Source organism: Pygoscelis adeliae, unplaced genomic scaffold (assembly GCF_000699105.1).
Source record: "Pygoscelis adeliae isolate BGI_AS28 unplaced genomic scaffold, ASM69910v1 Scaffold265, whole genome shotgun sequence".
NCBI classification, from domain to species: Eukaryota; Metazoa; Chordata; class Aves; order Sphenisciformes; family Spheniscidae; genus Pygoscelis; species Pygoscelis adeliae.
The window spans coordinates 953,841-978,288 of NW_008824810.1; the positions used below are offsets into that span (position 1 = coordinate 953,841).

Below are 24,448 nucleotides of genomic sequence, written 5' to 3' on the forward strand. Positions count from 1 at the left end.
AGCATGGTATTTCTTCTGTGCTAAGTGTTTCCTGAATGCATCTAGCTCCCAGCATTCCTGTAACTTCTTTACCCACGCTGTTGCTGGTGCTCTTGGCCCTCCCCAGACAACTGTAGAAGATCCTTGCTCACTCTTCAATAAAAGCAGGAGCTGTTCAGGGTACTGTTATAGAAGTCAATGGATGAAGAAAGCGGCACGGCCGATTGTCTGGTTTAAATTGACAAGCCAAAAAAACCTTCAGAAAAATTGGCAAGCAGAGTCAGGGCAAAATGTCGTACTACTTTATGCTGTATTTTAGTACAGGCTTGAATGATACTGATTAACAATAAAAATATTAATGGTCTTATTAAACCTTTCTGTAGGAACTGTAATCTGATGAACATTTAAAAAAATCAAGGCATAAACCTTTTAATTTTTTTTTAAATATTAAACTCTTCTAAAACTTATAGAAACTGCAAATTAATTCAGTATATTGAACTGGAATTTTGTGATTATTTAATTTACTAGCTATAATTTGGAAAGGTTTTATTTGGTTGTAGTTTAAAAATTAATGAAAGAATAGGTCATAAATTGCTGGGGGGGGTGGTGTTATTTATCAGTATTTAAAATTTTTTACCTACAGGTATTGTCCCAGGCTCCTTTGGCTCTCACACTGCTTTTTCCTTCCCACTGGTGTTCCAACAGCACTGACTTTGAAAAGAAGCTGGTGGCCCACTCCTAAGGAAAGGCTTTACTAGGGGTCTGTTTCTTACTGTGCGAGCTGTTTCTTTCATCCCACTCTAGTTGACCAGTATCACTTTAGCAGCTATAAAAATGCTTACGCTGGTGGAAGGAAACTTTTTTATTCTTATGTTCTTTAGTGACTGAAAATAAAATGCTGATGTTAATAAACGGGACTAATAAGTGATCTATAGAGTAAATATTTGTAGAACTCACTTGTCTTGGCCTGCTAAATTCAGACACCAAAAGCTTGTAACTGCTTTTATCTTGACTGAAGCAAAAGAACCCACAATTCAGGTGTGTGGTTTCTTCGTGCGTGTGTGTGTTGTTTTGTTTCTAGGTTTGCCATCAAACTTAGTTTGACTGAACACAGTGTTCCAGTGGAGCTGTAGTTAAGTTGTTTGGAGTGATCAATGTGGTATGCTGCTCATTATGTATAGAGACCAAGAATTAAGGGCAGGAGTCAGGAATAGTGTGTGATCTTACAGTATGTGGCGTTAGTAATTTTATGCACCTATTAAAGAGAGACAATAGGGTTTTTTTTGTTTGTGTCTAGGTATGTTATGTGTATTGATGTGTTTATGGCAAATTGCATGGCAGCCCCGTTCCCTCTCAGTGGCAAAAAATCCCCTTAGTGGGAATTGAATGGAGTAAAACTAAACTAATTATGTTTAAAGATTGTAGTAATTGATGAGTCTTCTTGCCTTCTTCTTTTGCCTTAGTCCTTACCAGTTTTCTGTTCTTTATTGTAAGATGAGAACAGCTGAAGGAAGGGAGACTCTAAAATGGGAGAAAAAAAACGGAGGCTAGGGTGGAGGCATATGCATAGGGTCTATATTCTTATAAGTATAAAGGTTCAAAAGAGAATGTGAAGAGGGTCAGAGAAGAACAAGGGGAAAAAAAAGAAGGGGGGGAGGGGGAGAAAAGGGAGCCAGGCAAGATGAAAAGCTTAGAGGGACAGATAAGGATGAGGTAGTTTTACAAATGAGAAATTATTGAGGAGATGCCAGCCTTTCAGAGAAACAGGTCCAGGCAACTATAAACAGAATAACAAAACAAAGCCCTGGATGAGTATCTCCACAGTAATATCTGGAAGAACATTATCCTGTTTAGCAGGAACAGAATTTCATTAGAAGTACCCAGATGAATGGGCCTTGTTCTCTTCTCGTCTCTGCGGATTCAATGTGTCTTTTGTTTAGCCATTGGATGCTGAATAAATAAGTAATTCAGTTCAGCCCTGGGAACAGAGAAGGTAATTTCATATTCTCCTTGTAACTTTTTAATGACTTCCTAAAACATTGATAACCTAGCCCTGTCTAGTCTGCTGCCATGCTATTTAACCATTAGTAGTGACAGTTAAAACATTCCTAAGAGGTGACGGTTTTTTGACTGCAGAACACCTATGTAAATCGTTAAAAAAAAAAAAAAAAAAAAGTTAATTTTTGTAACAGTCCTTTAAGTAATGGAGGGGAAAAAACCTCCAAACCAAACCCAAACTTTCTCTGAGTCCAGTTTTGGTACTTGATGGGTAAGCCTAGCAAATTTTTAAAATAACTAAATGATTTCATAGCTCTTACGTAATGCAAATAAAATACTAATATTGGGTACAGGCAACTGTGGAAATAAATATTACATTTTCTCTATTCTTTTTTTTATAGCTTATTTAGACTTTGAAATTGTAGAAGGTCAGTAAGAATGATCCAAATGGAATTACAGCTTGAATTTGCTGTCCAGATTCTAACAACCTGTTATCACAACCTTTCTAGAGTGGCACTTGAGTAGTGTTAAATTTTGGGTTCTTTTTTACTCAAACAATTACTAATTCCCATTCTCATTTACTTCCTGTAATTCTGGTTGAATTGAAACACTCTGTAGTAACAGCTGATTCTCATCAGCCTGGATATAAGCCTTAGCTTCATAGTTAGTTATGTTCTGTATGAAAAAACCCAAATCTTTCATTTTTATAAGTTATATTAAGTCTGGGGTTGCAAAGTCAAAAGATCAAGTTCCTTGATGAAACGGTAATGCTGCCTTGGCATTTGGCAGTCTTTGACATGGTGTGAAATTAATTGAATGCAGTATATTGGGAAAACTACCGCTCCATCGCGCTCTCTGATATTGTCTTTGTCCCTTTTTAAACTGTGCCTTTTCTTCATATATTAGGCGGCTGATGCATCACAGTTGCAAATCAAAGCATGATTTTTTTTTTTAACGGGATAAATTCACTTAGAAAACTGGAGTCCAGTATAGCATTTTGACTATTATGATGTCACATACACATTTTGCTGAAAGCTCTGCCCTTTTTAGCCTCTCAGGCTAACAATCAAAAGAAATGAATGTGATTGTGTAATGGTCTAAATCTTTGCACTAAGGAGCACCGTATTTTCTAGCCGTCACTTTAATTGGACATGTCAGTTAACATGAGGTGCCCGGAGAGGACCTCTTTGGATAGGATTAAGATTACCCAGTGAAGTGTTTTAAGTCTTAAACCTTCACTTGCTCATGGTGTAATCATTTCTGCCTGTACTTAACTGTACTTAATCATTTCTGCCTTTTTCTGCCTTACGTTCAACACACGCCCAATGTAACAAAAACCAGGCTGTGTGTTCTAGCAAATAGGAATGCTTGAACTTCTCTGGGAAGAGTTTCCAAACCTAAAAATACTGCATGTGTTATGGATATCCAACCTGAGAAGTTGGGCCTGGGAAGAACTTCACGCCCGAGTTACCATTTGCTGTCTGCGTCTTTACCAGCTACCAAGCATACAGTGTTTTTAATTGCAGAAGTTAAATATGTCTGTCATCTCGTTGTGCTTAAGTTGTGGAATGTCGAAGACCAGCAGGTATGGTACTATTTTGTGTCGGTAGCTTATTTTACTTATGATCCAAATTCTCTTGAAAGTCATTGGATTTTTCAAAAATATTTCCTCCTTGCTCAGAGTTGAGTAGAATGTTGTATAACCTATTTTTTTCCCGATTTAGAAAAATTAAGAAATGTAAACATTGCAGGTATGTTAAATACTTCATCACTATGTCTTCTCAAAACAGCTGTCTTCTGGTGTTGCCATTAAAGTAACTTTTGGAACAGCAAACATTTGGTTGTCGCTATTACTGATCTGTGCATGTGAACGGAAACAGTTTTAGGAATAGAATTCTAAATGGTTTATTCTCAACCAGGTAAATATCAAATGATGACATAACGAGGGTATCTTTAATTACATAAAATGTTCTCTTTTGGAGTGCAAGCCCTTACACTTACTGTGTAATCCATCTTGAAGAAAAATTCAAAACGGTACACAAATTTACAGAGTTGATGTCCGCTTTTTGGCAATATTAGCACTTTAAACACTTACAGAATGCCTCTTGCCGAGTTTTCTTTTTGAAAAATCTTTTAAAAGCAGAATGATGGTGGTTTTGTGAGCCTTTTAAAATGCATGTATCTTGAAAAAAGCCCTAGAGAACCATATTGCTGCAAGATCAAGACCCTGAAGTCGTCTTCCTTCTCATCCTCCTCTCCCCTACCTCCCTCGCATCTCGGAACTGGAAAGTAGGAAATGTTTGTATATAATCATTAACACTTACTGAAATGTTACCTTTTGTACACTTGAATTCACAGTGGCAAAAATACATCTTAATTTTTTTTGGCAGCTGCAGTTCTCTTGTTCATTGTTCAAAATGTAATCTTCTGCAAATTCTGCTATAAATTCATTCATGAGTGTCTTCTTTACTGCTTGCAGTATTTTGTACCTGTATAATTACACAATTATTTGCTCATAATAATGAAAAATATCCCAGTGGCTTCTGGAATGATGGCATCTCAGTTAAGTAACTTGAATTGACATACATTTTGTTGTTAATTCAATCTAGATCTTTCTTCTTTACCCTCTGAGAATTTTCATAGCAGTGCCACTCTAGGAAATGGTGAAGTGCCAAGGAGTATTGAATTACATAGGAAGCAACTTGGGGGAAAATAGTCATGGTCTTTGATACACAGGAATATTTGAATTTGAATTTTTTTTTCCCCCATAAGACATTTTGCGGGTAACTATGGTATCAACCTAAAAATAAAGAGTGCTTACGTTTGTCAAAGTCAGTATTTGCCAAGAATAGCTTGATTTGTTAGGTCACTTTTCTGAAATTATCTAGATGGTGAAAACTCTGCATTGTTGAATCCTAGAGGTGCTATATATGGGCAAAGCAGTGTTTGGATTTCCTCCCTGAGACTTAAAAAGAAAGAAGGAAAAAACAAAGGTTGAAGCTATTTGTTCTAATGGTATGTTCGCTCAGCGCTGTTGAAGCTGCACTTTCCATTTCAGCGTTAGTTTTTGTAATATTACAGTACCAAGCTCATTGCTTGTACTGTGGTGCTGACTCCCACTCCCTGTCCTGAACAAAGAGAGACTCTCTGCATAAAATAACCTCTTCAGAATTCAGGTTATTGGACAAAGTACTACATTTAGAGTGACCGTTTTCCTTTTTACTTAAATTGTGCAGGATGGAGGCTTCCTGCCTAGAGCTGGCTTTGGAAGGTGAGCGCCTGTGTAAAGCAGGGGATTGCCGAGCTGGTGTATCTTTCTTTGAAGCAGCTGTTCAGGTTGGAACTGAAGATTTAAAAACACTCAGTGCTATTTACAGCCAGTTAGGCAATGCCTATTTCTACTTGCATGAATATGCAAAGGCCTTGGAATACCATCACCATGATTTAACTCTTGCAAGGTAATCTTGTGTCTTCTTTAACCATGTTCTCCATTTCATCCCATTCTTGTAGAGATGAGCAGTTGACTGTTCATTGTCCTACCAAACCCTGCTATTAATACTGGAGAATGAGTGAATGTGGTGATGGCAGAGGGGTCTGGCAGGTAACTTGATTGCCCTTTAACCTGGGAGCTAATACTTGCTCTAGCACCGTAATCCTAGTACTGACTGAGGCCTCACCAGGTTTGTGGGTAATTAACTGGCTTCTTTAACACCCCCCCCTTTCTTTACCCTTTCCTGTTTCTAAAACTCAGTCTGCCTGGTTCTCCAGAATGTTCAGCTGGCTCTCTTGTTAACTAGACAGAACTCACTCATGTTTCTCTGTGTAAAACTCATAATACTGTGAAATCTGAAAAACCTGTGCATTTCATACGCTGTTTATGCATCTGACTTTTAATGATTTGGTATAGATCCAATAAAAGGCACAGGCACCTAATGTACTTAACCTCAATTTAGGCACAGATCTATTCTTCCCCCTGCCTTAACCTGCTCAAGTGCCGTAACCTCGTGGGAACTTGTTTTGTTGTGTTACTCCCCAAGTATCACAAAAAAAAGTTCAGTGGCAGTCTTTTGCCTTTGTCTCACGTAGAATCTCGAAATGTAGTATTACCTCTGAGCTTTCTGGGAGACCAGCATGTCTTGTAAGTAATAGAAGACTACGATAGTCAAGTAAAATGCAGAAACAGTTAAACCTCTCTTTCTAATGCTGGGACTGTCTTTCTACATAATCATTAAGAAGTTTCTCTTTATTCTCTTCCTAAAAGAAGTGAGGGTTTTTGTTTGGTGGTGGTGGTTTTTTTTTTTTAAATGTTAAGTAGACGATCAGTACCATGAATACTAGCAGTTGCACAAACAGCACCAACAAAATTAAATGTCTGAAGCACAGACACAGTTTATGTGAGTGCATTTTAGATATAAAGTGAACTGAATATGTATGCATTTACATGGTTGTAACCTCTTTTCAGAAATTCTTCTGATTGTCTACCATACATTGATCATCTGCTTGGTTTCAAATTATACACTATTTACTGGGTGCTTTATTTCTGCAATTTTAGGACAATTGGAGATCTACTGGGAGAAGCTAAAGCTAGTGGGAATCTGGGCAACACCTTAAAGGTACTTGGGAATTTTGAAGAAGCTATTGTTTGTTGTCAGAGACATCTGGATATTTCCAGAGAGCTTAATGATAAGGTAAGAATTGCTTAGGAATCCGGAAATAAACTGCTAATACATATTGCTGAACCCTGTTGTACTGGTAACGTGTGCCACCTTTCAGAGCGAAGTAAATACTGAATATTCAATTATTTCTTCTAGACAGTAACAATCTGTTAGCTGCAAGATAGTTGTTTGCACCCGGAAGACTATAGATCCAGATTAATAAATATTATCCTGTTTTGTGTGTTTTGGTTGTGGTTTTTTTAATTTAATTTTTAATGATAATTTGCCTCAAGAATTATTATGTACCTTGCACCTCAAAAGGAAGCAGTATGCAAACCAATTTGATTGAGGGGTGTGAGTGGGTGGGAGTAAGGTGGGTGATAAGAACACGTTCAGAATGGGCAGAGCATGTGTTGACAACTAGTTAAGCTGCTTTTCCCATCTGTGGATTGTACTAATAGTTGTTGTGACACGAGACTTTGAAGCATAAAATTTTAATGCCTTATTTTACTTTTGGTTTAGGTTGGAGAAGCAAGAGCACTGTATAATCTGGGAAACGTATATCACTCTAAAGGGAAAAACGTAGCTAGTGCTGGGACTCATGATCCAGGGGAACTTCCAGATGATGTGAAAAGTGCTTTACAAAAAGCTGCAAATTACTATGAGTAAGTAGTAGCTGTAAGTGTTGGGGATTGAGAGGATACGGTTATCTAGGTCATTAGAATATTGGGAGATTTGTGGTGTCATGAACTAACCTGTGGCACGCTTCTATTGAGAACAGTGGTACCTGTCAATTTTTTCCCTACTAAACGGGAGAGTGCGCTATTTTTTTGTTATGCCCTCATTTTTAGTGTACCTCTTACTACCTGCTAAGTCCTTCCCTTATGTTAGAATCCAGTTGTACTCTTCAAAGCAGACTGAGACAACAATAGGACCTCGGTGTACTTGTGTATAATGTAGCTCTGTAACTAGAAGCGAGCACACCAGCTTGAGTAAGAATGCGTTAAGTTCGGTATCTCACAGGAAATGTTTCCTACTCAGTGGAAGATTTACGGTTGCATAAAGGCCATTAAAATAGGCCAATGTAGAATACCTCTACGTTTTTCTTTATATGAATGGAAAGATTTTTAAAAAAATATTATTATTTAAATGACTGTGAGAAAAAAACCTCTTAGAAGTCACTATTCTTCCCCTTCTCACTTCCCCCAAAAAAGGGAAAACCTGAAAATAGTAACAGAGCTGGGTGATAGAGCAGCACAAGGACGTGCCTTTGGAAATCTGGGAAACACACACTATCTTCTGGGCAACTTCAGGAGTGCGGTTCTGGCCCACGAACAGGTACAACAATGTGCTAGTAAGGAATTCTGTTCTAGCAAAATATCACCGGTTGCTCCTGATCTTAAGTACGTGTATTGTGTTGGATCTTGTTGCGAGCTTTTTAATGCAAGCTTTAAATCTTAATGGCACAGCGTCAAGTTTGGCTGTTCCTTTCAAGCATTGTTGGCCTAAAGAACAGATACAGACGCACAGTGGGAAAACTATGAGCATGTATTTCTGTATGCAAATGTATGTTACAAAGTACAAAATTGAGTAAATAACGCAATTATTTCACATTTTTAAGCGTCTCCTAATTGCAAAAGAATTTGGTGATAGATCAGCGGAAAGAAGAGCGTACAGCAATCTTGGAAACGCCTACATATTCCTGGGTGAATTTGAAACCGCTTCTGAATACTACAAGTTAGTTGACTGCTTATAAATATAATTTATACCTTTTCTTGTAGAGTCGTGCCGGTACTTTAGCTCACTGTAGAATAGCCATCTCTTCAAAATATACTTAGAAAAGAGCTGCATTTGTTTAGCAAAAATAACATTTTTCCCTAGTTGCTTTAACTGTTCCGGCTCTTTCAAGGGAGGGGCAGCATTAATCTTTCTTATTTAACTTTTTTGTTAGAGTCTTCTCAGCACTGTAGACATCTTTCTGTTGATAGGCGTTTATTCCCCTTTATTCTAGAACCAAGCATTACTGTCTTAGCAAGTTCTGGAATGATCCGAGTAACTTCAGTACACCCGAGATGGGTAGCTGTCTCAGGTATACTCACTGGCTGAGATAAGTGGTGCACGTCAACACCATTTTACAGATTCAGTCTGTATTTTCAATCAAGACTTTTTTCTTCATCCCTGCACCACTGAGCAGTTGCTGCTGTAACTTGGGAAAATACAAGCTCGGCAAAGATACAGTACAGGTGGTGTTAGCGTCTTACGGGGATTTCAGAGCTTACCCGTTCTTTTTGAAAAGGGAAAAAAAGCCTCAATAGTGAGCAGATGCCTCTTAGCACTCAAATTCCTCTTACCCAGCGGGGGCAGGCTGGCTCGGTGGTTATAGGTCTGTCTTGCTCATGCTGGTGGAGAATATGCAGTACTTACTCTAATGCTGGTACTAAACTGTTTCAAGTGCATCCTGTCAGGAAAACTGCTACAAATTACTGATGAAGCAATAAATTAGAACTAGAAGATGCTGTTTGAGGGATCAGTCTGCTCTCTAATAAAAGTGAATGGAAATAGGTTGCAGTGGAGGGGAGTGGAAGACAGACACTTAAAATCTTTTAAGGGTTTGCAAGGTAGTAGTTTATTAGCAACTAATTTGCCAGCCTGGTGTCCTAATTTGTTTAATTGGTGTAATTGATTTTTTTAGTTGCGCAAGTACACTTTTTAAAACTTTTCCTTACAGTGATTTTTGAGGTGACTAACCCTTTCTTTCAGGAGGACGTTACAGCTGGCTCGACAGCTTAAAGACAGAGCTGTGGAAGCACAGGCCTGCTACAGCCTTGGGAACACATACACTTTGCTTCAAGATTATGAAAAAGCAATTGATTATCATTTGAAACACCTTGTGATTGCTCAGGAATTAAATGATAAGTAAGCCCTGAGAGATTGTTTAATGTATGTATGACACTAACCGAATCCTGTTACCTCTAACTCTGCTGTCGTTGTTCTCTATAATTAAGTGAATTAAGCTGAATTAAGTGAATTCCCTACAGTGCTGGGCTCCAGTTTTCATATGGGGGAAAAAAAAATTACTCATGAAACTATTGCAGCTAATGAATCCGAGATGAAAGAGGAATTGATGAATGATCGTCTCTACATCTTCTTCTGTCACCATCTTCTTTGTAAATTAAGGAAAAGCAAAGCGTCTCTCTCTCTTTCCTGGCTTCATTATAATAATTTTGCATACCTTCACAAGAACAAGTCTCCTACTTTTCCACAAATTAAGAAGAGGAAAGGGATGGGGAAAGGAGAATAATACAGTAGCAAGTAATGCTTATTTTATAATCATGATTTCTAAGGCCTTTTTTATAACCTTGGGTACAACTAGAATCTTTTACAACTTTTAAATGCACTTCTAACTCACTCAATAAGCAGAATATATGAAAAATAATAAGGCATGCAATCTGAGGAAAAGCAAAGTAGGTTATAAAATGTTCCATGCTTGCAAAACTGAGTGACTTACATTTGCTGTGAGCTTAAAAATTAAAATTCTGATCACATTTGCTCATATTTATGGTTATACCCAGATCACACTCCTTTAAATACAATCTTTAAAGTGTTGGTGTTGGAATGGTTTCTCATGATAGCCGCCTTCTTGGCTCAGCAATCTTATTGTGGCAGTATTATGAAAACCTGACCCCTAGTGTTCAGCCAGTAAAGGCGTAATTGAAAATGTGTTTTATTTTTTGCAGAATCGGTGAAGGAAGAGCATGCTGGAGTTTAGGGAACGCATATACTGCTCTGGGAAATCATGACCAAGCTATGCATTTTGCAGAAAGGCACTTGGAGATTTCAAGAGAGGTATGGTTTTCACACTCGGCGTATGTTGGCTGGCTGGTTTTTGCTCTCGCTTACGCAGTGATTTTATGGAGGTGTGTCCATGCCTGCGATTTTGAATAATGGAATGGATTTTGAATGATTTCTGAGATAGTCGATTCCAAATTATTTCAGCCATGTCTCACTGCAACTAGCTCCTTAGTTCTTGTGCCACCTCCAATAATGTCAGCATGGAATTCAAGGTAATAGCCTAGCAGAGGTTATTTTAGGCTTTGTTACGTACCTTTTAGTTGTTACGTATTTCATTAAAATGATTCTCTGTTTTCAACCAGGAAAACTTTTTCAGCCTTTTTCTCCCAGATTTACATATGTGTATTCTTTGTTACAGTAATAGAACTGCTTATTTTATTTGGTTGCAGGTAGGAGATAGAAGTGGGGAACTCACTGCTAGACTTAATCTCTCAGATCTTCAAATGGTTCTCGGATTAAGCTACAGCACAAACAACTCCATGCTGTCAGAAAGCCATGTGGCAGATAACAGTTTGAATGGTACGTGCCTACTTCTGCAGTACTTTCTACCACTGAACTTCAACAATCATCTGTTGTTTGCATTGTTTTATGACTACAGATGGTTGAATATGTGGGTTCGGGTTTTTTCCCCCGCCAGCAAAAAAAGGTTGTTTCTGCAGTACTGGACCCCTTCAGCTCCTCCTTTTCTGGAGGATTTACATTGTCAATCACAGGTTACTGCTTAGTTTCTTCACACGATGTTTCTAATTGTGTGTCGTCCCCTCCCCCCACCCCCCCCCCTTTTTTTTTTTTTAATGTGGGAGATTGATCTATCTGCTGCCAAGTGATGTCTTCCCTTTTTTTCTTCCTACCACCTTAATGACACTGGGGGTTACAGTAGAACCCAGCTCATTTCATGTTCCTCTGTTCAAAGATCCATGGTGCTTCTCTGTGTCCCATGAAAGCAACTTAGGTAGCTTAGATCGGTGTGGTTTTGAAGGCTGCATTTACTAGTGGTTATTTATTCTCTGCTGATGTATTTAACTCTGCACTATTGTGGAACTCAGAATTGCTGTACCTTGGACCTTGGACGTGTACAGCCACGGCTGTGAAGGTGACACCATAAATCTTAATGGTAAAAAGATGAACTTGATTCTTCCTTGAAGGTACCAGACCGAGAGTAGGACGCCGCCACAGTATGGAGAACATGGAACTTATGAAATTAACGCCAGAAAAGGTTGGCACTTTCCTTCTTTCTGTTCTGCCGGTGAAAGTGCAATGAAATGTTTCTAAGGGTTTAACTTCAACAGTTATGAATAGTCAGAAGTTTTATACTTAACAACTGTGAAAGAACTCAGCAGAATGTTCATATGTCATTCGCATCCCCTTTTTAATTTAGTTGATTTTAAGAGTTAGGTAAAAGCAGGTCTAACAATTCTAACAAATAATACTTTCGACATGTAGGTAACAGTCAGCATCTTACATTTATAATGGTCGTAATGGCTCGTGGAAAGCTTGCTTTATTCCCCTCCCAAATAAGAAAGAATGGGGTCCTGTAGTGTGCATCAAAGGAATTCCTTTCATCTCCTCTTTAAAAGTGGTTTGAGGGTGCAACATGAAAAGTGATTCAGAGTAAAATTCCTAAGCTTTAGCTCAGCTGTTCTCAACATTTTTTTCTTTGGTTATGGTCATTTTATAGGCACTTAAAATACATGTTGTGTTTTTCACTTTGGGATTTCAACCAACTTGCAAGCCATTAGGAGTTTCAACATCCATCTTGAGTAAGGATGCCATTTCCAAAATGCTGAAACTGAGTCACAGACAGGTCAAGTAACTTCCCCCCAAGCTCAGAGAAATCTCTTGGAGCTGGGAGTTCCCGATTGAAATCCTTGTGTCAGTCTTTGAGAAATTTCCTTCAAATTCTGTCTGCCTTTCAACGGTGGGCTGGCAGTTTCACGTGACTCCAGTGGCAGACTGAAATTGCTATTTTTCCCTCCATACTGGGGTGTCCAATTCCCATCTCTTCAGGTGATGCAAAGCCTGCCATCGTGTTTATCAGATAGGAATTAAATCTCCAAGCTTGCTTCTGGACAGTCAGTACAGCTGAAGTCAGCACTGATGCTCAAGAGCCCCTTTGTGTACTGATTTAAAAAGACGCTGGGTTTAGTCCAGGGTGATTTCTCTGCAGGGAACCTCTAAGCTTCTGGCCAGTATCGGCTGTTATTTTCTTACTCTCTGAATCTATTTATCTGCGATATCTTTTAAAATACATAGTCTGTGCCCTAAATACACTGAAATGTTTCATGCGGATTTTGTAATAAAGTATTAAGCTAGTATTGCAGTTTAGCTCTTATAAAGGGCTTTTTTCAAGATACTCGTTCAGTAGATTCTGAAAATTCATTCCATGAATGTCTGTCTTTGATACATAGAACAATGTACGACACCAGCATTACGGTTTGATTGTACAGGATGCCATCTTCTCGGAGTTGGAATCTGTGTGCTGATCTTAAATAAGCCTTTAAAAGGCAATCCATTTGGGTAGGCAGTGTTGCTGAGAGATTTGTGACTGTGTTCACAACTTCTGATGTCGAATCAAGAAAAAAATGTGGTTTTATTCAGTTATTGTAAGAGTTTGCAGGTTTTAGATAAAGCTGTCAGTTTTGTGGATAATTCTGCTATTTTAGAAGAGAATTTAGGGAAAATCTGTCAGGTTGATAAAGCTATCCATTCTGTTCTTCAGTGGAACGAGATGGTTATTCCTGTTCGCTCTTGTGCTGGCATTCTTCTCCCTCTTCCCTTTCAATCTTTACTGGGAATTTTGTGTATTGCCAAGGACTTCATGGAAGGCTGGTTGAGTATCTGGGTTTGTATAAGGGTTTGTTTTGCTCTAATGCTTTGTAAAACTAAGGATTTTTTTTTTCTTTCCAACTATAAGAATGTCAGGTGGGAAATGCCAGCTGTGTCCGCATTTTAGCGTTCACGTTAACCACATGTCCTGCACTGTAGTCAGCAAGGAAAACTTCAGCACGTTTCATGTGACCACATTTTAATCAATCAGGCGTCACGCTACAGTTCAGTTATAAGACCGATCAGTAACAGTACTAACCTGCTTCAGGTAACAAGAGCTCCATAATCACAGGTCAAAGAGTAGAACCGACACCTAAGTTTTCACATCCTCGTGGTTGGATAAACTAAATAACGTAAAGCTGCTTCATTCTGGGGAGGAAAAGCACCAGCGAATAAGAAGTAACAGTATAGGTAATTGAAATCGGAAGGCTTAATTTCATGACTCTTGTTTTCTTAGGTTCAGAACTGGAACAGTGAGATTCTTGCTAAACAGAAACCACTGGTTGCCAAACCTTCAGCAAAACTGCATTTTGTAAATCGACTAAAAGGCAAAAAGTACAAAAACGGCACCGCTTCCAAAGTTTTGCAGGATGCCAGTAATTCTATTGACCATCGACTTCCAAACTCTCAGAGGGTAGGTTTGGCGAGCTGTGGAGATCATAGCCTCTACTAATCTTTGTCTGATCAAAATTATGACAAACACATTCCTGCAGCTGTCCATTTCAGTTTTACTTGATTTAAACGCTGTGGCTCTGAAACGATGCAGAATCTGCCGTTCTACAGCTGTCTCATGGGTGGGGCCAGCTTTAAGCTTTTCCTACTACTGGAACATTTTTTTCCTGGTAGATTTTCTAAAGTTACAGCTCAGCTTGCACATATATTTTATTTCTAGTCTATTCTAGACCCTGCTTCTCCAAACTTAAAAAAATCTAGTTTTTCTGATTCAGACAGTGGGAGATATTTTTGACATATTTTTTAGGTTACTGCACTCTTGACAGAAGTCAGGTAAAAATAAAAGAACTGAGTCGTTTGATCTAGGCGCGAGATGAGTGCTTTTGACCATAGACCTGAGGAGACAATGGAAACTGTTCGTTGCTGTTCTTGTTTTTTCCTTTCATGGGCATTTGGGTTTTCATGGCTGAGGAGGAACAACTCCAGTTGTACTGATCAGAGTACTGCTTCTTTCTGTTTCAGAGAATGAAACGTTTCTAATATATTTTACCTTCCAAAAATGCTTGCCGTATCATTAGCGTTTCCTCTTACAACAAATCTCTGTCTATAGAAATGGATGACTAAAGGAATTCATTTAATGGATTTCAGCTATGCAAATATCAAACATATTACTGGATTGAAACTGTGATGCAGTTGTCCTAGTTTTAGGTACTCTTCAGTTCAAAATACCCCTAACTCTTCTGTCCTCTTCAGAAAAACAGTCGAGAGACAATGGCAGATGAAGGGTTCTTTGATCTGCTGAGTCGATTCCAGAGTAACAGGATGGATGATCAGAGATGCTACTTCCAGGAGAAGAACAGATTCTCAGCTGCTTCAGTGGCCACATCCTCTACTCCACCGAAAACAATGAGAAAATGTAATTTTTTAAAAGCCAGATCTGTATCTGACTTTAGTTCCTGCCAAATACTACTTTAAAAATGTATTTGCATGCAAGACTTGACTACGGAAAGGAACTTAACTCCAGGCTAACTTGTCTTCTTCCTCCTCCCCAGCCTTTTCTACTTCTTTAGTCTCACCCCACACAGATGAATTTCTAGACCTACTTGCTGTCTCACAGAGCCGCCGCCTGGATGACCAACGCGCCAGCTTTAGTAATCTGCCTGGACTTCGTCTTAATCAACACAACAGTCAGTCAGTCCTGGGTCACCTCATGGCAAGTAACAACAGAGAACTGGATGACGACTTCTTTGATATATTGATAAAATGCCAGGTAAGTTTTTTACAAAAATTCTTCAGATTCTGAGTCTTTGGGGATTTGATTTGTGCATCCTGCTATTCAGTTTCTTCAAGTAAGCCACCATGTTTACCATGTGTTTTAAGATACAAATTGACTTGGCAGATAAGGAAGAACATAGAGAACAGAAAATTAGGATTTTTTTCCCCAAGGTTTCCCCCCCCCAATTTTTTTTTTTTTTGGTTTTGCCCCCCCCCCCCAATTATCCAGTGTCTAGTAAGTGTAATTTTGGTATTTATACCACATTAACCATTTAAAGTAACATATGCTGAAAAGGTGAAGGAAAACAAGTGAGGCTATTAAAAGGAGTATGTAAAATGATTTTAAGAAAAAGTGTTTAGATCTGGCTTGTTAGGAGGGCACCCGATAGACCAGGAGTCCTCACTGATGAGATGAAAGAATTCAGTATCGAAGTTTTAGCGGCGATAGTGATCATCATTCCAATTATGTTAAGTTTAAATAATAGTTCGTGGCAATACACAAGTGAGGGGTCTGACTGTCAATTCAAACATGGTATATATACCAATTAGACCAAAGAATTCAATTAAAAAGGCTCGGTGTTTTACCTGATGGGTTGGTAAGGATCTCAAAATACAAAATTCAGACACCGAGTTCTCCAAAGGTAAGTAAGTATGTTAGCTTGGGTGGGAAGCAGCACCTGGAATTGATTCTACAATGACAGTGTTCATCAACCTGATGAAATACCACGTTCTGTTTTAGCAGCTTGTCTGTTTACTTCTTTGAGTCAAGCAAAGAGTCTAGAGGTTAATACGGTAGATTTTGCCTCTTCGTGTGCACTGTATGTAGCAAACGTAACGCAATGACTGTGCTTATCGAGAAAAGAGTGGAAAAATTTAATCCCCTCAGTACGGATGCTACTGCTCTGAACAGAAGCACAAAAGGGTAGCTGACTTTCGAGACTTTTCGTCTCAAAGGTGACTCTGCCCAAGGTCCATCCTCTCTTCGTAGTGAACAGTGAAAGCCGTGCCTTTCTGAAGTGCCCCTGCAGTTAGCTCGGCAGCAGTCCACAGCCAGACCTAGGGCGAGAGGCTGATGCTTGTAAAATCTGGCCAGGAGCGGGCGGCTGTGTGAAAGGAGCACAGAAACTCCCTCAGAGGGGTTCAGCAAACTGCTCTGTAACACCGTGATTAAAATGTACCAGAGTCTTTCGTGTTTGGAGGAAAACTTTCTCTCAGTATTGCCTTTCCAAATCTGACAACACTGGCTATTTTTTACTCCCCGTATAAAGGAAAGGAAGACAGACGTACTTTCTGTTGTACGAGACTAGAAATACCATGCACTACTGTTAAAATTCTTCTTCTGGACAAAGGACACTTAAATCTCATTCTGCAATATGAACAAGAACTAAATTGGGGGTTTTGTTTTCAGATGCATGTGGACAGGTGGTTTGGAGGAACCGTTTTAGCTACACTTGCACTCTTAACTTACTAATTTCATTTCAGAAGTTTAACTTGAAACAAAACTTACAAATTAAATCCTTGTAATAGCTTTAAATCTGAAAACAAAAGCTTTTAGTAATTTTTCATTTATATTGTTCACTTATTATATATATTCCTGTAAATATGCAGCTTTATTGCTTGGTCTGTCCGTAGGGTTCCAGACTGGATGATCAAAGATGTGCTCCTCCATCATCTGCAAAAGGACCAACTGTGCCAGACGAGGATTTTTTCAGCCTGATTTTACGATCACAAGCTAAGAGAATGGATGAACAGAGAGTCCATTTACCCTCAGCTATAAAGGGACCAAATTCTAGCTGAAGAAGCAAACAGGCGCCTACTGTACAGTAGCATCTTAAGTATCATTTTTGTTTGCTGGAAAAACACACATGCCTTTTTACAGAAGACTGCAATTAGTAGTTTTGTCCCCTTTCTAATTTTTTTTTTAATAAATAGCAGCAGCATCATGCTCATGACCAGTAGTTAGAGTTGCCGCTGCGCTTTGCAGTTGGCAGCTGCTTTTAGCAGTGTCCAAGATACTGATCACTGTGTCTCCCTCTTAACTGCCTCTAGTCTATGAACATTAATATGATTTTTTTTTCCCTGTCAGGGTACTCTCATTGCTGATGTGTGGGTTCTACCACTGTCTCCATCTAGCGTAAGACCTAGATTTGTATGTTCTTTTTAAAGGTAACTTCCCCCCTCCCCCAATTTGTACCTCCCTGGGAAAAGGTCCTGTTTTCTTTTGTACTTTTTTTAAAAATAAAAAAAAATTGAGGAATTAGCTTCAGTACTTAGTCTGTCTTTGCGTCTTCCAAACTCCGTTTCCGTAATCATTTTTATTTAAACAAAACAAAAAAAACCAACAAAACCCTAGTTTTAATTCTACAATTCAATACAATACAAAAACAGTCTTTTCCAAAAATGCTGGGGTTTTTTGGTAATATTTAGTTAAGTGTTTCCTGTATTAGCGCAGTTTTACATCAGAAGGATTGTTTTAAGAAGGTGAACTTGTTTTTCAGTAACAGCTGCCAATGCTGTGCTACAGGCTGTGTGGTGCGTGTCCACCACCAGTAGTGGTCCGTGCAGCAGGGAAGCACAGGGGTGGTAGGTACGTGGCACGAACTACCACGGACGTCAGGCAACTCCTGCAGTCATTGAATTTAAGATGTTAAGAATGGTAAGTGTATGTGTGCTCCTTATTACTTGACCTCAACTACTTCTCCTTCTCTTGCTAAGGATGTGCTTGGGAACAACAGTTGTAACTCAGCCTTCCCCTCGGTGGAATACCTGTACTGAGGTAGTTCTTGGGACCCCGAGGGCTATACGTTGTTTTAAGTGTAGGTATCTTGAGGTAGACGCCACTAATTTTAACACCAAAGGTAGCAACCTGTTCACTTCAGGTATTTATAGATGAAGTGATGTAATTTTCAATTGAAGTATTATACCCCTAGAGAAGAACCTACAGTTAATTTTAGCTTCAGAGTAAAATGGCATTGTAAGAACAGTTAAACAGACACGCAGGCTCCACATAATGCAAACTATTTTACAGTTACTGAAAGTTTTACACACATTCTCTTGCAGCTTTTTTAGCACTGCAAATTGATTTCTACTGAAACTGTCCTCCTGCTTTTAAGGAGAAACGACAAAATTCTCTTCCAAAACCATGTGTTACCATCCATTTATCGTGCTGATCTTCAGTACTTTTACTTAGTGCTTCCTATTCCCTATTCAGCTTTGAATCGCCCTAAAAAACCATCTGGTACAGCATCAGCTTCTCACTCCTCTGCAAATTACTGAACTAGAAGAAAATCAACACGCTGTCCTAAAACTGAGCTGACAAGCAGCAGTTCTACTTACTTAAGAGTGATTTTAAAGAATATAAAACAAAGATAGTCCTGAGACTTCTAGTAGAGCTGTAATTAATTAGTCTTATGTGAATTACATGAATATCAACAACTTTTCTTCAGGCTGTTTGACCATTACCTGGTTCAGCTTATGTTTGCTAGATCACAGAGCATCAGTGCTTTCCCACCACAGAGTATCTAGTTTTACTCAAAACTTACTACACAAACTTGATTTCAAACAAGCAGCAGCACCCACAGGCCTGTTGTCTTGGCCAGTTAAAGTGGTATTATCTTACTTAACACATTTATTTCGAATTCCAGAAGTAGTACATACACTCAGTCTCTCAGTTTTTAAACCCCCGCCTTACAGCTATGCTTCCTAATGCTCTGACCAAAGATGAGTTCCCATCAGCTTACCGATGGTCTCTTGTCTACGTTCGAGAACTAGAGCAGAACTAGCAAGTATGTGACAACTAAAGATAAGACAAAACTTACAGCCGAGCTTGGGGCTTCCTTAGTCTCCTTCCTGTGAGTCACGTGAACTGCTCTTTTTCTTCTCTTCACAGGGTTCCAGTGCAGAACTTTTCCCTTCTAGGTTTTTATTAGGATCACCGTTTTCTCCAGTCTCCCGCTCTGCTTTGCCCGTCTCCTGTTTCTGCTGCTCAAGTGCGCGTTCTTCAGTAAGGTTTTCAGCTGTGATAGTTTCTAGTCTACAAACTTCAGACTCAGTGTGCCATCTATTCTGTAAAAATTAATAATAAGCTATTAATCAAGCAATCCAAAGTGATGGCATCTGCTGCTTCAGGTGCATCTCAGCTCAAGGGGCAGAACTCCCCCAAGGCATGACTGTTTTTTTTTTTGCCTGGGGAAACAGTACATGTAAATAAGCACAAGCTAGAGTGTAAGTCTGTTTTTAATTTTCTATAGTTTACAGCAAAGTCAGCATTGCTTTTTTCCCCCGCCTTTCCTCTATGGTAGTCATTATTGCCCAGGCTGACATAAGTACTGATCTCTCAAAACAGAAGTTATTTAAGTCTTGGCTATAAAGAGTTTTCATGCAGTCGTTTCCTGCCACAGTTAGCCATTGCACAGTATTTTCCCAGAACAAAACATGGCCAAGATACCGCTACCAAACTGTTCTATAGGGGAACAGGTACTTCCTTAACTCCTCTCTCCCCAGGATCTGGGTTAAGCTTGCTGTTTAAACATGTTCCAGCAGATGACACTGAAATCTATTACATTTAATCCCAGCTCAAAGAGCACCAGGGCTAACATACACCAGGTTCTGGTTTGTGAGACTCTTCTACTTGCGTATCTGGCTCACGGCTTGTATGCACGATGTCGGGACTTCTGCTGCCATTTCCTGCTCTCACAGGAGCATCTCCTCTGTCATGAGGTCTTCTGTAAACATAAGGAAGCTTCTGCACATAATAGCCGTCTGATTTACTCCCATCATATTGCCCAAAGTCTATTTTCTCCTGTTGGCTGTCAGGTGGAGGAAGACTTTTCTTCTGAAACATTACTAAGTATCTTAACACAGACACTGATGATCCCGCACCGTAGCAGAAAGCCTGGGGGGTGGGGGGGGAGAAAAGAACAAAACATCAAATATTTGCAGCCTACGGTTTTCACACAGAATGCAAAGTCACACATCTGAAAAAAACACTGAAAGAAAAGCTCAGGTGATCAGAACGGTTACAGTGAAATGCCAGCTTTCTGCAGTCTGACCGCACTGCAGGAACTGCCAGGCTGGAAGTCGTCGTTCATCTTTGGTGCTACGATAAAGATGTTGAAGGCTCTAACTCAATGCTTTCGTGTACAAAATGCCAATTATATGCATCGTTGTGTAATGACACAAAGAAGAAATGGGAGCTAAGCTGCAATAAACTGTCAGAGTCAAAGATTTTAAGCAGTTTGATGCTATTTTATCCCACTTGGGGAGTGGGGGAGAGGTGCAGTTTAAATACAAACTTACCTATTATAATTACTAAAGCAACTGTACTATAAAAATTTTGTCAAGAAAAAATTCCCTTATAGAAATAATTCAATCTGTGCTAAGAAATCTGTTCAGCAGTACAAATAAAAACTAAATAATATAATAGATGATAATACTTAAATATAAATAAGTTTAGTAATAAAAAAATAAAATGGAGCTTTTAAATGTAAGATAAATGTATACAAACCAGGACAGCCAGAGCCATCATAATTAGCACTGGAACCTGCAGAATAAACGGTATCTCCTTCATAAGCGCTTTGATGAATTCACCAATACCTTGTCCTACGTGCTTCAAAGGCTCAGTTACAAAGTTGGTGAAAGTAATTGCCAATGCCTAGAAAAGTACAAATAGAAAAATAGTGTTGTCACGGATTGCAAACACACATAAACAGTCTCTCTCTTTAGGCTCGGCACTTACCTTTGTCGGTGGAACCAGCAAAACAGGATTTACTAGCAGAGTTTCATAGTACTTCTGACAGGGATCGTCCTGAAACGTCCATTTACTTCTGAGCCATTCTGTAGTCAAAGCAGAGACACATTTTTACTACTTCTTTTTACAAATATATTTTATGGCACACCTGTAATACAGAAAGCAGCATTTCTATCGTAGATGGAAGAGAACTCTTCTAGACATGGTTCAAAGCTCAGAACCAGTTTTAAAAGCCTGAGGTTAGTTTGGCAGCGTAGTTTATCCAGTCATGGGGATGCAGGAAGGTGAGGGAAGGCTGGAAAGAAAGAGAAGAAACTAAGGTTTTCCCATGTTTAGTCGAGAAAGTTCTCTTTGTTAGATGAACTTAGCCCCTAGAAGCCTCAGAAGAAAAATAAGTAAGTCTTGTCTGTGGGAACTACTATCTAGCACATTTTGTCCACAGCTACTGAAACAGAAGTAATTCTGACTGCTACTACTCGTCTGCCAGGCTGCAAGTAGATTAAAAATGTGTATTTTGCTTGCTAGATTTCAAGAGACTATTTTAGTCACAAGCAGAAAGTCTTACTCCTTAAGGGAACTTTTAAGTTATAAACAAGTAATTTATGACATCAGTGTTTCTGTAGTTTGATTTTAGTGCAGTCAGAACATAAACCACTGAAATTTGATGTAAACAGAGCAATCACAGCCAGTAAGTTCTCAAGGGAAGACCATTACAAGCACTCATTAAGAGTTGCCATCATTAATTTACCGGCTATAGCACTGCATAACAAATAACGGCTAATAAAAAATTTCAGCTTTCTCTCTAAAATAACAACACTAGTGTAAGTAGTTACAGATCTAATTTCTGAAGTCCATTGTACTCGCAGGCCCGGAGGATGAAAAAAAATCTTTTCCTTGAATTCTGCCCTCCTGCCTTCAGCAACCGCACTGAATGGTCCTGGGGGGAGCTGGGGAAGCACTCACGGGGTAAGGGACGAGGAAAAACACCACGTAGAAGTAACACCACGACATGCTCTAAGCACAGTTTTGTGATCAGCTCTCCAAAGGCCTAGAAAAGAAAGTCTTGTGGAATGGAAAAATGCTAAAACCACATAATCATGTATTGCTGAAGAAGATTTGATGTACTACTCATGAAGAAATCAGAGTAGTATTGGATACCATTACTGAATGTTTTGTGATCTTAAATACTATTACAAAATAATGAAACAAGTATTTACCAATAAGACTTCCCCCCCAGTCCAACTTCTCGGCACAGACGTTATCAAACTGCCCCATTTTCGCAATTTCTGCTTGATGCTGCGCGAAGGCCAGCTGCAGGAGAGGAAGAATTACTTGTAAAACGTAAACCAAGGTGGTGCTGGGCACAGAACACCTGCGTCCATGCAGTACTGCACCTGAGCTAATGACATTTGCTCTTTGCAGGCTTGGGATAATTACCTGGGTAAATCTCTATTAAGAAACGTTTACTACCTAAACAACAGAGTTAAATTCCAAGTACTTCCTGGGAATGGATAAAAACTACCAGGATGGCTACCTCCGAGTTATTCTCCAAATGGAGTCTGAATTACTAAAAGAGCAAACTTCAAAGATACAAGTTCAGGGCAAAAGTAATCTGACATCTTGCTTCCTTAAAATGCTTCTGGATTAAAAATAGAGACAGCTGCCACGCAATTACTAATCAAAACATCAGGGCATTCTCTTTTATTTTTTAAATAATTCCCATTAACAATAACTTAGAATCATATAATAGTTTGGGTTGGAAGGGACCTCTAAAGGCCATCTAGTCCAACCCCCCTGCCGTGGGCAGGGACATCTTCAACTGGATCAGGTTGCTCAGAGCCCCGGCCAACCTGACCTGGAATGTTTCCAGGGATGGGGCAAATACCTGTATTCATTATAATTTTGCCTTACAGCTTGCAACTGATAATCAAATAGAAAAAATTAAGTCAAATCGTCTGTTGAAAAACTCTGACATTCTTCACTGGCTCAATCTAAGTCCTCCGCATGGCAGTCCACTCGTGTTCAAGAGCCATCCTCCGCTCTGGCACTCCGCTATTCCTGGGTCTGACAAGCTGCAGTTAAATTCTGATGACAAGATGTGAGGACTGAGATTTTGTGGTTGGGCTATGACCTAGCAGCATAAATTCCTCCTCATTAAAACCAATACCATTGTACAGTCAGCTACTTTGTCACCATTAATGAAGCATTTATCTCTGGTCTATCACATGTTAAATACAGTTTCAGCCACGGAATCCTTAGAAAGAAAAAAAGCCCCACAGTATCTTCTCATAAGACTTTTCTACCAAGTTGCTTTAGACAGAGTTCATGTCTCCCTTGCCCATGCAGTGAAATCACAGTTCTACTGCTTTATGAATTTTGTGCACCTTTGCGGCAGGATAAAAGTTGGCAGGGTTTCTGTTGTTGTTCTTTAAGCCTAACACACCTGTCAACATGCAAAATAAAACGTTCATCCCTTTATTTATTTTGCAGTCAATTATTGCCTTATATAAACTAAAGGAACTAAATAACCTTAACTCCCTCATAACTGTAAAATTTGAAGCCTAAAAGCCATTAAGATTTCAGAACAACTTACCTTGTACAAGTAAAGCCAATTCCATGCAAAACTGATGAGAAAACTTATTAATAAAACACGTTTTAGCTGAACAAACAAATGAATACGTGTCCAGAGCTCTGTAGCTATCAGAGTCACAACGCACACTAAGCACAAGAGTATCTGAAAAAGAAAAGAGGAAAAAATTATGATCCAGATTTGGAATTTTCCAAGCTTACTGCCAGTACACATGAAGGAACTTCCAACTTTTGTTTTCACTAGCGCCTTTTACACAGAACAGTTGAGAGAATTTCTCCTTGCTTTCACAGCATACCTGCAGCAGTACGAGCAGAAAAGTTTCGTGCTGTTACTAGCATCATTCCTACCACCGCCTTACACTGCAGTTGCGCATTTCTTTCTCGTGATATTTAGTTCTTTCCTCCGTACGATATTTATCACATTAGCTACCATACTTTAAAATTACAAAATTGATGTAAATTGGTGCTTGAGTAGTATGTGCCTGGTAAGAACCACAGAACTTGGCAGCAGCGAAGAGACAAAGTTACAGTCTGGCTAACAGCAGCAAGACTTCCGAGAAGCACTTTACAGTCTCCTTCCACCCGAGGACCCCTAACAGCGAGGTTACGCTACCAACAGCTTGCTTTTTTCATTTGGCTTCCATGGACCCCCTCAAAACTAGACAGGCTACTTTCAAGATCATGTTAGCATAAAACGTTAGCATATTCTGAATTGTGAAGATTTATTCAGGCTTCAACTTACGGACTGGATAAGCTTCAGCCGACGGGAGTGTGGCTATCGATGGCTACAGGCTGTTCAGAAGGGACAGGCGAGGAAGGAGGGGCGGAGGGGTTGCCCTCTACATCAAGAAAC

At 39.2% G+C, this 24,448-nt stretch overlaps 2 protein-coding genes across 2 annotated transcripts in view; one reads left to right on the forward strand and one right to left on the reverse strand.

Moving 5' to 3' along the window:
• Positions 1-19,068, forward strand: part of GPSM2 (G-protein signaling modulator 2) — a 20,499-nt gene extending 1,431 nt beyond the window's left edge. Inside the window, exons 2-14 of the mRNA XM_009324225.1 lie at positions 5,214-5,435; positions 6,530-6,665; positions 7,155-7,297; positions 7,847-7,970; positions 8,254-8,369; positions 9,393-9,548; positions 10,370-10,478; positions 10,874-11,003; positions 11,630-11,700; positions 13,768-13,944; positions 14,736-14,898; positions 15,035-15,252; positions 16,890-19,068. Coding sequence (XP_009322500.1) covers positions 5,214-5,435; positions 6,530-6,665; positions 7,155-7,297; positions 7,847-7,970; positions 8,254-8,369; positions 9,393-9,548; positions 10,370-10,478; positions 10,874-11,003; positions 11,630-11,700; positions 13,768-13,944; positions 14,736-14,898; positions 15,035-15,252; positions 16,890-17,054 — 1,930 coding nt within the window. The 3' untranslated portion in view covers positions 17,055-19,068. The remainder of the gene's footprint in view (positions 1-5,213; positions 5,436-6,529; positions 6,666-7,154; positions 7,298-7,846; positions 7,971-8,253; positions 8,370-9,392; positions 9,549-10,369; positions 10,479-10,873; positions 11,004-11,629; positions 11,701-13,767; positions 13,945-14,735; positions 14,899-15,034; positions 15,253-16,889) is intronic.
• The window catches only part of CLCC1 (chloride channel CLIC-like 1), a 17,074-nt gene continuing 7,481 nt past the window's right edge, over positions 14,856-24,448 (reverse strand). The window contains exons 5-11 of the mRNA XM_009324224.1: positions 23,600-23,740; positions 22,224-22,317; positions 20,995-21,092; positions 20,764-20,910; positions 19,858-20,151; positions 19,076-19,322; positions 14,856-14,871 (exon numbers count right to left, since the gene is read on the reverse strand). Of these exons, the coding sequence (XP_009322499.1) occupies positions 19,095-19,322; positions 19,858-20,151; positions 20,764-20,910; positions 20,995-21,092; positions 22,224-22,317; positions 23,600-23,740 (1,002 nt within the window). The 3' untranslated portion in view covers positions 14,856-14,871; positions 19,076-19,094. The remainder of the gene's footprint in view (positions 14,872-19,075; positions 19,323-19,857; positions 20,152-20,763; positions 20,911-20,994; positions 21,093-22,223; positions 22,318-23,599; positions 23,741-24,448) is intronic.